This window comes from Hemicordylus capensis, chromosome 11, assembly GCF_027244095.1.
Source record: "Hemicordylus capensis ecotype Gifberg chromosome 11, rHemCap1.1.pri, whole genome shotgun sequence".
NCBI classification, from domain to species: Eukaryota; Metazoa; Chordata; class Lepidosauria; order Squamata; family Cordylidae; genus Hemicordylus; species Hemicordylus capensis.
The window spans coordinates 14,542,093-14,553,654 of NC_069667.1; the positions used below are offsets into that span (position 1 = coordinate 14,542,093).

The 11,562-nt window shown below is 54.5% G+C and overlaps 2 protein-coding genes across 2 annotated transcripts; both read left to right on the forward strand.

Annotated features, from left to right (window-relative positions):
* Nucleotides 1-3,932, forward strand: SLC25A53 (solute carrier family 25 member 53). The gene is made up of 2 exons (XM_053273776.1): nucleotides 1-465; nucleotides 2,324-3,932. The coding sequence occupies exon 2, from the start codon at nucleotides 2,350-2,352 to the stop codon at nucleotides 3,214-3,216; it is 867 nt and encodes a 288-aa protein (XP_053129751.1). The 5' UTR covers nucleotides 1-465; nucleotides 2,324-2,349; the 3' UTR covers nucleotides 3,217-3,932.
* A 3,668-nt stretch (nucleotides 3,933-7,600) lies between these two features.
* LOC128335466 (thymosin beta-15A homolog) lies at nucleotides 7,601-10,950 on the forward strand. Its single transcript, XM_053273777.1, has 3 exons — nucleotides 7,601-7,758; nucleotides 8,498-8,632; nucleotides 10,555-10,950. The coding sequence occupies exons 2-3, from the start codon at nucleotides 8,533-8,535 to the stop codon at nucleotides 10,590-10,592; spliced, it is 138 nt and encodes a 45-aa protein (XP_053129752.1). The 5' UTR covers nucleotides 7,601-7,758; nucleotides 8,498-8,532; the 3' UTR covers nucleotides 10,593-10,950.
* The last annotated feature ends 612 nt before the right edge of the window (nucleotides 10,951-11,562 follow it).

Consider the following 11,562-nt stretch of genomic DNA (forward strand, 5'->3'; position numbering starts at 1 on the left):
CCCAAGAGGGAGGCTGCCTCCTCGTGGTGGGGCTGGCGCCTTGCGGGCTTCCTTGCCGAGTCGTTCCATTCGACCAACGACTTCCCGGCGTGTTGCTCCGGCGCTTTGTCCGGCCGGGCAGGGTGGGTTGGTCAGTCCCTCGGGGGGGGGGGGGGTGCCTGTCCTGGACACGCGCCCACAGCTGCTGCTCAGCATCCGTGGACTCCTCTCGGGAGAAGCCTTCCCAAGGGGTGCCGAACATCGCTCCTCTGGGGCTGGGAGCAGCGCACCAAGCCGCAGCGGACGCGAGCTCCCGGCAGCGTCCAGGAAGAGGCCCTCCCTGCGCCCCCACGGAAGGCCCTTTGTGCGGAGGAAGGGAGGCGTAGAGGCGAAGGCATCCTCCGCCGCGGAAGCCTGACAGGGCGGGGTCTCCCTTGCTGGTGCAGCGCACAGAGCAGGCGGCGGGGCTGGGCAAGGCCATGTGAGGTAAGCGAGAGGCTTGCAGGCAAGGTGGGCTTTTCACAGTGAAGGGATGGAGGGTGGGGAGCCCCTCCTGGGATGGAGTCGCAGCCTCGGCTACCTTGATCTCCAGTCTGCGGGGGGGGGCTTGGGGGGCTGAGTGGGCAGGGGGTGGCGGCAGCGGGCCTCTAGGCCCCCCCCCCCCCAGACAGGAGGCCACATACCAGATCCCTAAGGTCTGTGAGAAAGATCACCTCTGGAGGCTGTGCTGGGGTCGGATAGAGCCAGTTGCTCTCCCCCTGCTAAATGTAAGAGACTAACGCAAAGGTGTCTCTTTGCTCAGTTAGCAGGGGTTTAGACTCCCCACCCCACCCCACCCTCAACATGATGGGGAGTGGAGGGAGGCTGTGCCAGGAAGGATGCTGTGTGTCTGGACCACGTGCTGCCTCCTGTGTGCGGCCACAAGGCGTTTCTCAGCCCAGCCAGCTCCAACATCTCATGTCTCCGTTCGTATTCCACCTGCTCCACAAGGAACTGTGCCACTTCAAACTTTGGGGCAGGAGGGTGCTATTTTGCAACACTCCCCCCCCCATATATGTCCCTCTGTAACAGCCTGGCACCCCAGGGAGAATGGATCTAGCCCAGCCTGTTTTCTGCTGAGCGACTTGTCGACTTGCAAGGATTTTTTCTAACACTGAAAAACTTGTTTTTAAAAGTGATCCCTCCCTTCAGGTCAAAGTGATACAGACTGAGATTGATCCCCCCATTCTGCTATACGTGGCTCATGCTAGGCCTACAGAGCAAAGGTGTGGCAGGTGTCCTTTTTGCACACTCCCTTGCATCAAATATTCCCTGCAAACAGCACTGGCTTGTCCTAATGAGCGGGGCGGGGGGCAAACACGGCACAGTTCCAGGCAGCCCAACTGAGAGTCACACTGCCTGCACACTGGCCGTTCATCAGGTAGAGCTAAGATTGCACAGCTCTACCTGATGAAGGGCCAGTTTGCAGGCAGCACAGCTTTTGTTAATGCGGGGGTGGGGAGAAAGGGGCACAATCAGGCTGCTAGCAACTAGAGCAGGCTTCCCCAAACTGCGGCCCTCCAGATGTTGCTGAACTACAACTCCCAGCATCCCTAGACACATTTTTTTATGGCTGGGTATGCTGGAAGTTGTAGTTCAGCAACATCTGGAGGGCCACAGTTTGGGGAAGCCTGAACTAGAGGCAGCTGCACCTTGTTTGCCACACACACACACACAAACGCACACGCTTGTTAGGATGAGCCGCTACAGCCTGGAAACCAAAACAACCTGAGGCGGGGGGGGGGGGTGGATCCAGGGATGGGGAACCTTGGCACTCCAGCTGTTTTTGGACTACAACTCCCATAATCCCCAGCCACAGAGGCCAATAGCTAGGGATTATGGGAATTGTAGGCCAACATCTGCAGGAGTGCCAAGGTTCCCCATCCCTGGCTTAGGCTGTTCTCTGCTTACAAGCATCTTTTTCTATTCATAGGGAAGCAGGGAAGCAAAGTCCCTCCAAATGGACACACACTGTTCTAATCTCAGTATGCAGCCATCTCAGTCTGCTGTCTGGGTAGCTCAGGGCTTCACTCCGCTCATCCCATGCCTGGGTTCAGACCCATACCCAGCCGTGAAAGGTGAGGGTTAGGCCAATGGCACACTCCGTGCCAGCCTACCTCCCAGGGTTAGCGCGAGGACAGGACATGAGCGGAGAAATCGATCTGCCCTGAATGTGTCGGAGCAAGGGTCCTTGGATATTGTTGGACTACAAGGCTGGGGACCCCGGTGTTGGAGGAAGGGCAGAATTAAACCGCAATGTCTGGGTCAATAAACAGAGTTGCCTAACCCTTTGCTTCTGGAAAAGGGAGAAGAAGCAGGGCCGCCGAGAAGATGGCGGAGGAGGAGGAGGAGAAGTGCCAGCGCAAGCTGAACCCCAGAAGCTACAACGTGGGGGCCGCATCCAGCTTCCTCTCCACGCTGGTGACCTTCCCCATCTACAAGACCATCTTCCGCCAGCAGCTGCATGCCTTCTCCGTGGTGGAGGCCGTGCACCAGCTGCGCCAGGAAGGCCTCCACCACTTCTACCGTGGCGTCTTCCCGCCCCTTCTCTCCAAGACGCTGCAGGGAACTTTGATGTTTGGCACTTACGAGAGCTTCCTCTGCACCCTCGCCAGCCAGCCTCCTGGGCCTTACTCCCTGGGAGAGCGGGCCACGGCAGGGCTCCTGTCTGGCTTTTTGGAAGCCTTGGCTCTCGGCCCCTTTGAGAGAGTCCAGAACATCTTGCAGGACGGGCGCAAGGTCTCCAGGTTCCAGACGACCCGCAGCATCCTGAAGGAATTCAACTCTTATGCCGTGCCGGAAAGGCTCACACTGGGTTACTACCGGGGCCTCGGCCTGGTCCTGATCCGCAATGGCCTAGGAAGCTCCCTGTATTTCTCCTTTAAGGATCCCCTCCGCGATCGCCTCTCCCAGGGGAACTTACCCCACTGGCTGCCTGCCCTGGTCTCCGGCAGTGTCAATGGCACGGCCATTTCCCTCTTACTCTACCCACTCAGTGTCCTCATCGCCAACATGCAAGTGCAGGTGGGGCCGCAGGAGACCCTCAGCTTCCAGGCCTCCGTGGCGGCTGTCTGGAGGAGCCATGGGAAGAAAGTCACCCAGCTGTATAGGGGCGGGTCCCTCCTTATTCTCAGGTCCTGCCTCACTTGGGGCCTCACCACAGCCATACATGATTTCCTGCAGCAGCGCAGAGGCTAGGAGATCCGGCGCATGCCCTCTGCAAGGCCTGTCTTCCACCCTGCCTGATGCCTCCAGGGCTGGGTAGAGATCCTTGCTCCCTGCGCTGGAGAGGGCTCCCACCGAGGACGCTGCCCTCCTCGTCGTCACTGGAGCAAAAGGAAAAGGAAAATATAATGGAGGCAGCCGCAGCAGCAGCAATAGCGAATGCAGGGAGGGAAAGACAGAAAGTCTCACAAAAACGATCTAGACTTTTAGCCACCAATTTGTTAGGTACATCAGCAGAGGACGGGGTGAGGCAGTGCAGAAACAAGATGTGAAAAAGGTTGCCATGGGACTTTGTGGAGGGCAGCTGAGGCAGCAGAGTCTGCCAGACCCGCCTGCCCTCTCCCAGAAACGAGGCACCATCCTCAGGATTCCCACTCAGGAGCAATTCCTGCTGAACTTTAGTCTGAGTGCTGGACTAGGAGAAGCAGGTGCAAATCGCTCTTACTATGTGACTGGGGCCAGTCACTATTTCTCAGGCTAACCTACCTCACAGGGCTAGGGGGGGATAAAATGATGGGGGTCTCTGCCCTGAGTTCTGGGAAGATGCACAGGACAGAAATGCTCACTGCTAAACTGATGATGAATTCAACCAATGTATGATGGTGAACAAATTGTGATCGTGGTTACTTGAAGGAATTAACTGCAGATATCTATGACTGGTGGTGGTTCTGTTAAGTTATAAATGGTAAAAACCTTTTTGTAGTATGCTTTATTACGGCCATTGACCCAACAACACAAAAACAATACAGAACACACTAAAGATAATACAGATAGTGCAAAAAAGACATAGTGTCAAGGTTTTCATAATACCAATAACTCAAACCAGCTCAGACCTGATCTTGCATGTGGCCGCACAAAATTTGGCCAGACACAGTGTGGCAGATGCACAGTGACCAGCTAGTAAAAAGGATGTATATCCATCATCTGTTCTAACAGGGATGTTTGATAACGGGGGGGGGGAGATAAGAGAAATGTGAATATATAAAATAAACAGTATAAAAGAACGTGAGTCACAGTCCCAACACCCTGGCCGCAGGGACAGAGCCGGGCGGCTGATAATAGGAATTTTATGGTACCTGGCCTCCAGTACAGCAGATGGAAGTACATTAAATCATGTGAGGGAGAAGACTCTTCTCTGGGACAGAGTAGTTAAACTCATTAAATAGTAAGCTGGTTTAGGGTAATTAACAATCTATTATATATCTATTATATATTATAAAAATCTATTATAGTGAAGTGTGCCGTCGAGTTGATTTTGACTCCTGGCGCCCACAGAGCCCTGTGGTTTTCTTTTGGTAGAATACAGGAGGGGTTTACCATTGCCTCCTCCCATGCAGTATGAGATGATGCCTTTCAGCATCTTCCTAGCTCGCTGCTGCCCAATATAGGTGTTTCCCAGCAGAGATTCAAACCGGCAACCTTCTGCTTGTTAGCCAAGCATTTCCCTGCTGCACCACTACAGACACCAAATTTTGCATGAACAATCCTGCCACTGAAATTAGCTGAGTGTTATTTTTTATGCTCCGAATGTGGTTTTAGAAGGAATTCTGAATACAATCATTTTAACTATTATTGTTCTCAACAGATTTTTAACACTCAATAATCGGATCAATAATTTTTTTTAAAAAAATGGCATCGCGCCCAAAGCAAACCTTTCTCAGAGTCAACTTTTCTATGATTTAAATTTGCCATCAGGGCGGAGCTGTAATGGTGTACACAGGCTCCAAGAACCCCGCGCACAGCTTCTGCCAGGGCTGCCACACTCACCAGGATGGGCACCTGATGGTGGCCGCCTCCTGGCACCCCTTTACTCCCCGCTGTGTGGGCAGTGACAGCAGCAGCAACAGCCTCCCTGATGGAGCAGCCTGTGGTAGGTTGCCCTGCTCAACTGGCGCCCCCTCCCCTCCTCACTTGGTGAGGAGAGAAGGGGCACCCTGCAGGCTCAAGAAGGGGTGCCATTGTGGGGGTGGGCAGCCTGAACACAGGCTACCGATGCCCTCCCGAGGCCATAATAACTGTTTGACATTGGAATCCTACCCATTTCAAACTGTTCTTTTACTTCCCTTCTGCAAGCAGATTCATTAAAAATCCCATTGCATCTATTTAATTCCTTGACTTTTTCTAGAAGTGTAATATATGCAAGATGATGCAAACGGAGGGGCTTCACCTACTGGTAAATATATATATATTACACCCACTCCCCGTCTCTAATTCACATTTATGAAGGTACAGCCACAGTTTGGCAACTCTCATGATCCGCCACCAGGTGGAGCTCAAAGCGTGGGCATGGAAGACTGCAGAGGCAGGGCATCATGGCTTCTGGCATCCAGATGTGAAAAGAGGAGACCACGCACCTGTTTTTCCCAGTCCGGAGTCTCACACGACCCAGAGGCCCAGGAGGGAACCTCCAGACCGGGAAAGGGTGCGGGCAGCGCTGGCACCCCTGCATAAGCTGCTCTTGGTCCCCTGCTCCCATCCGTAGGCACTGTGGACCCACTTTGCTGTGGTTGGATGGCAAAGTGCTAAACAGCTTAGGCCCTGGGTATTGAAGAGATCCTCTTCTTCACCATGAGCCTACTGAGATCACCAGGAGACGCTCGTCTGCAGTTGCTGGTGGCCAGGGATGTGCACGAACCGGCTCGGAGATTCGATGGCCGGGGGGTGGCTTTAAGGGCAGGGGTGGGTGCACTTCTCCCCCCACCCCCCGCCGCATTTCCTCCACCGGCGCGCACGTCCTTAAAAGCCCGTCGGGGCAGCAGCATATCGCCCTGCTGCCCCATGCCGACGTTTACCAGATGTACCCGGAAGTAGGAACTGTGACTGTGCATGTTGGACACATGTGCATGTTGCACACAGTCGCAGTGCCTACTTCCAGGTACATCTTAACAGAGAAGGCCCTGTCCTGCATGCACGGCAACCGAGCCTCCCTCATTGTGGGCACCCTGAGCAGAGCCGCCTCAGATGACCTCGTCAAGCAAGCAGGCAGTCCCTCAGGTATCCTGGCCCAAACCTTTAAACGTTAAAGCCTTTTAAAGGCTGAATGCAGCACTGGCCGATTTAGCTCCCAAATGGCCCAGGAGGCCCCAATTGGGAGCTAAATCACATCTCTGCATTTGACAGACTGGGGGGGGGGCGTGTCTGGAGCACAAGGTGCGGCCCCTGTGAGGTGGCAGCCTAGGTTCTTTGCACCCATCCACTCAATGGTGGCTCCGCCCCTGGGCACCTTGTCCTGTGCTTACACAGTGGTAGCATGCAAACTGGAAAGTGTCCAGGAGCGCCTCTCCCTGAGTGCAAAAAGCAGAGAGAATTCTTCCCAGCCGGCTCCCTTTCTGAGCCCTGGGGGTTCCAGCCTGGCCGGGCAAAGTGGCTCTCTGCTTCTGCAAAGTTTACTTACGAACGCTTTGCTAGCATGGCCACGCCCCTTGCATCTGACCTCAGAGGCAGCCGGGGGTGTGGCTGGGCGCGAGGCCAGCCCCTGAACAGCAGCCCGGGACCCGGGTTCTTTGAACACTCCTCCTATACACACAACGCTGCCTCCGCCCCTGGTTCTCCTTGCTAATTTGTTTTAGGTTTGTCGTAAACCGCCAAGAAAGGCAAGTCTGGGGCAGTCTACAGATCTGAGAGATTAAAACAACAAAAGCCAAACGATGGAGCATTTGGTCTACGCCCAAACCGCAACAAGCACATACTCGACACTGGCCTACCTTATAAGGCTGTGGTAAGGAGGGCGGAGAAGATTATCCCCGCAAAACGTTTGGCGCACCAGCAGCAGCTGAGATCTAAGAAGCAAACCCCACGGCTTTCCCAAGGAGGGGTTGCAGTTCCGAGCAAGCACCCCAGGCGAAAGCCCAGAGGCGTCTAAGCCACTGATCACCCCGCGTGGGTCCGACTGGACCGCCACGGGGCGGGAAAACTCCCTGCAGGTCAAGTTCCGACGGTCCCCGGCGGTCGTTCTGGGCTGCTGCAGCCCGCAAGGCAGGCAGGATTTGTGCAAGGGCAGGTGCCCCGGCTTAGAGATGTGAAGGCCTGGGGGGGAAAGGGGGGTGGTTATGGTGGTGGCTTGTGAACATCCCCCCCCCCCCGGGGCCAGGAAAAAACCCGGAAAAGCCCTGCTTTCCCCCCGCAGACCTTCATCTCTCTCTCTACCTGGGCTGGATACGAAGGCGCCGGTCCGGAGAGCGCCTTGGACCAGGCAGGCACGAAGCCCTGGTACTCTCTCGCGGAGGGACTGGTCTGGGAGCAAGAGACGATCTCCCGGGAACACGGGAACCGCCCCTTCTCACACCTCGGAAAAGCCACGCGGATTGCCCTGCAGCTGCTGGGGAGCCAGGACGGGCTCGCCTCCTGGGGCGTGTAGTTTCCTCCGAAGCAGCCGCCACAGCCCAACCGAGCAGGGGGACTACATTTCCCGGCTTGCCGCGCGGCCGGGACGTGGGCTATAAAAGGCCGCCCAAGACACGCTGGCTGCAGAGAGCGCGCGCTGCCAGAGAAGTCCAGTCACCGAGAGCTTGCAAGGTAGAGAGGGGGAAGTGGGCGGCACCCCTTCTACCCCCCCCCCGCGGGCAGCAACAAGGAGGGGTCGGTCCTCTCTGTGCGGGCGGGGGTGCATGGGCGGAACGCGTGCAGCTTGCATGTATGCATGCATGCATGTGGCGGGCCTTGCTAGGGTGTGCGTCCCATCTGTGGGCTCCTTGTCTCGCGTGACCCACCCTTCCTTCTCCTTTGTCTTCAAGGGCCTAGTGCTGGGGCGGGGGGGCGGCTCCGCTGGGGAGAGAGGCGGGCTTCCTTTTGGCCACCTCTGCCTCCTCGACGGCTCACAGAAGGCCATGGGAGTGGGCAGGGTTTCTAGCTGGGCTGCTGTCGGGAGGTGCGGGGAGAGCCCGGGTGCTGAGGCGCGCAGATCCGCCTTCGGTGACGGCGTGGCCGGCCCGCAGGCAGGCAACGGCTTGTCTCGGTGGCATTCGGCGCGGCGCGGGGCGTGCTTTCGCGGACAAAGTGGCGTGCCTTTTGTGGAGTGGAGCTCGGCCTCCCCCCCCGTCGCAGCCACGCACTTCCTGGCCTGGGCTTGAGAACTCTCAAGCCCATGTGCGGGAGGCGCTGCTGCCCTCTGCTGCTGCCTCGCTTGCGGGGCTCCCGTCGACCCTGCCTGCCTGCCGTTGTGTCCCCTTGAGCCTACCCCGGCTGTGCCCCGCCCCACCCCCGGGGCCTGTTCCTGCAAGCCCCCGCTGACTCCCGCCTCGGTGCTTCCTGGCAGTCCCTGTGGTGTCCGCTTGTCTTCGCGTGGCCAAGATGTGTGACAAACCAGACCTCTCTGAAGTCGAGAAGTTTGATAAGAAGAAGCTGAAGAAAACAAACACGGAAGAGAAGAACACGCTTCCTTCCAAGGAGAGTGAGTATGGGCGTGCAAGGCCGTGGCGCGCGGGCTAGAAGACCTGGCTCTTCCTGCCAGCTCGACGTTTGCTGTCCTCTCTCCTGCCCCATGCTGCCTGCAATCTGGTCACTCGTCAGGTAGAGCTGTGTGGCTCAGTGATAAATGGCCAGCCTGCAAGCATTTTAGAGCAGAGCAAATGGAGCTCTGGGAAGGAGAAACGGTTGTCTCCTCTGCTGCCCCCCCCCCCCCTTGTTAGGACAAGCTGCTCCTGTGTGGAAATGGCTGGCAATGTTCCCCGCACTGGTGGTAACTTGGGAAGCCGGCATCTTTTCTGCCTGTAATTTGTTCTCTTCTTTGAATCTTGCCTGGGCTACATCCTACTAGCTGTAGGATGCGGTATTGCCAAAGAGGCATCTTACAAAAGCAGTGCTGGAGGGAGTGGGAAGGACAGAAGGCTTTGTTCTGTGGGCTGCCCCTCCTTGGTTTTCATCCCCATTCAGCACGCCAGTTAAAATGAAATTTTCCCCTGTGCTGTCAGTTAGGAACGTGGGGAGCTGTGTTGGTCCGTTCTGCTCAGTATTGTCTATGCTAATTGGCAGCAGCTTGCAAAGGTTTCAGGCGGAGGTCTTTCCCAGCCCTACCTGGAGATGTTGCCAGTGACTAAATGTGGGGCCTTCTGTATGCAAGTAGGTGCTCCATGGTGCCTTCCTGTAAGGGGGAGATCTTACAGCAAACAGTGCTCACATGTAGTACCCCATCCAAATGCAAATCAGGGCATAACGCATTTAGTAAAGGGGATAATCTGCATGCTACTGGAAGATCCGGCTCTCCTCCCTAGTTTTGGTTGTAGGAGTGTCAAGTAACAGGGAAGGTGCTTAGCTGCGGTTGACCTCATCTCGAAGGAATCCAGCATTCAAGGGGAAGTTGAGCATGTTTGGACTTTTTGAAGCCCCGTTGGAAGGAAGTCTTGGAATCTATTTGCTAGTTGGCACAGATGCTCTTGGCCCCTAGTTCGCTGGCATCCGGCAGTACAGCAGCTGCACCAGGGTTCATAAGGGCAACCAGTGCTTGCTCTTGTTAGGAGTGTGTGCATGCGCACAGCCCTTCCCTTAAGGTGGCCACAATGCTCTAGCTGCTCCTCGGTCTGTTTGGCAAAGGTGGCAACTTTTCCGAGTCTGGAAGGAACATCCACCTGTCCATCCTGAGGCAGCTGTAAACAAGCACTTGTAAAAGGGGCTGGTAGCAGAACTTGTCAGGGGAGGGGGTGAGCTTCTTCACCTGCAGTTGAAGCTTTGGATAAAATTACTTCTTTATTATGTAGTATGTTTATATACTGCCTGATACAAAAAGTCCCTCAGCAGTTCACCATAGAACACCATTAAAACATTAACAACAAATATTTATATATTCTTTTCAACAAAAGTTTCCAAAGCAGTTTCCACAGAGAAATAATAAATAAGATGGATCCCTGTCCCTAAAGGGCTCCCAATCTAAAAATAAACATAAGATAGGCACTAGCACCAGTCACTGGAAGTACTGTGCTGGGGGTGGATAGGGCCAGTTACTCTCCCCCTGCTAAATCAAGAGAATCACCATGTTAAAAGGGTGCCTCTTTGCCAAGTTAGCAGGAGGTGCTGATTGTTTTAATTATGTTTTAACATAATTAAAACAATTTAAAACTCTTATAATAACTTCTCCCACTTCTGCTCTTGAGAGCGTGGTGCCCCTAACAGATTTTGACTGCAGGATCTCACCCAGGGTTGCCCAAGGAAAAAAGTCTCCCTTCCTGGTCCCGGATACGGTACTTTTAGGAAACTGGACCTCACTACAGCCAAGGGCTTCAGTGGTCCAAGGTGGTCTCCATTCTGGTAGGCAAGTCAATGTGGAAGCTGCTTTTCACAAGGGTGCTGTCCCTTAACCAATTCCCCTTTCTCTTTCAGCCATTGAACAGGAGAAGGAATGCGACAAGTCATCATAGGAATGCCTCTCTGCATGAAGTGCTCACTTTCTTCCTTTTTTGTTTGTTTTGGATTGTTTTTTACAAGATGTTTTCTGTATTGAGAAATGCTGCAGCTTTCCCTGCAACCCTCCCTCCTTGGCCCCCCTCCTATTGCTGATGATGTTGCTGCCTGATGCAGTGAGGTGGGGGCAAGTGATGCAGCCAAAGGGGGCTGGGAGTTGGCCATGGCTCAGCCCCCCAAGCTCATCTTGCTTTCCCTTCTTGCCAGATGAGTAATTCCAATGTGTTCATTAACTCTTTCTGTAGCTTCACTTAATTTGTCTTCCTGAAATGAAATGGCATAAAAATTCCACCAAATAAAAAAAAATTGAACTACTGTATAGTTGTCTCTCTTCTGCATTCTCCTTAACTACTGAAGCATTCTGAAAGTGCCACTTCTGCTGTCTGGTGTCTTGGTTGGATCCGACTGAATGCTTGCAAGGGCTGTCTTGGCTGTTGAAGCTGCCTCCTGCTGAATTGGACCCTTGGTCCATGAGACTAGCTCAGTATTGCCTGGCAGAGGCTCTCCTTAATTTATGGCAGGAAAGCTCTTCTCCCCAGTGATGAGTTCTGTGATTCACAAGCACTGCTGCCCTTGGGGTGTATTCATTCTCGTTCCTCTCTCTCTCTCTCTCTCTCTCTCATCAGCAGCTGATTGAAGCAAAAACTGAAATGTGGCTGTAAACCAGGGCTACTCAACTTTGACCCTCCAGCTGTTTTTGGACTACAACTCCCATAATTCCCAGCCACAGCAGCCAATAGCCAGGGATTATAGGAACTGTAGGCCAACATCTGCAGGAGGGCCAAAATTGAACATCCTTGCAAAGTTAGAGCATGTTAGAGGCTCGGCTCCTGTATCCTTGCTTCAAATCACTTGGCAGGGGCGGGGCAGCAAACTGCAGTTAACAGCCAAAGGTACTCTGGAGGGCTTTTTGAGAGTCCTCAGTTC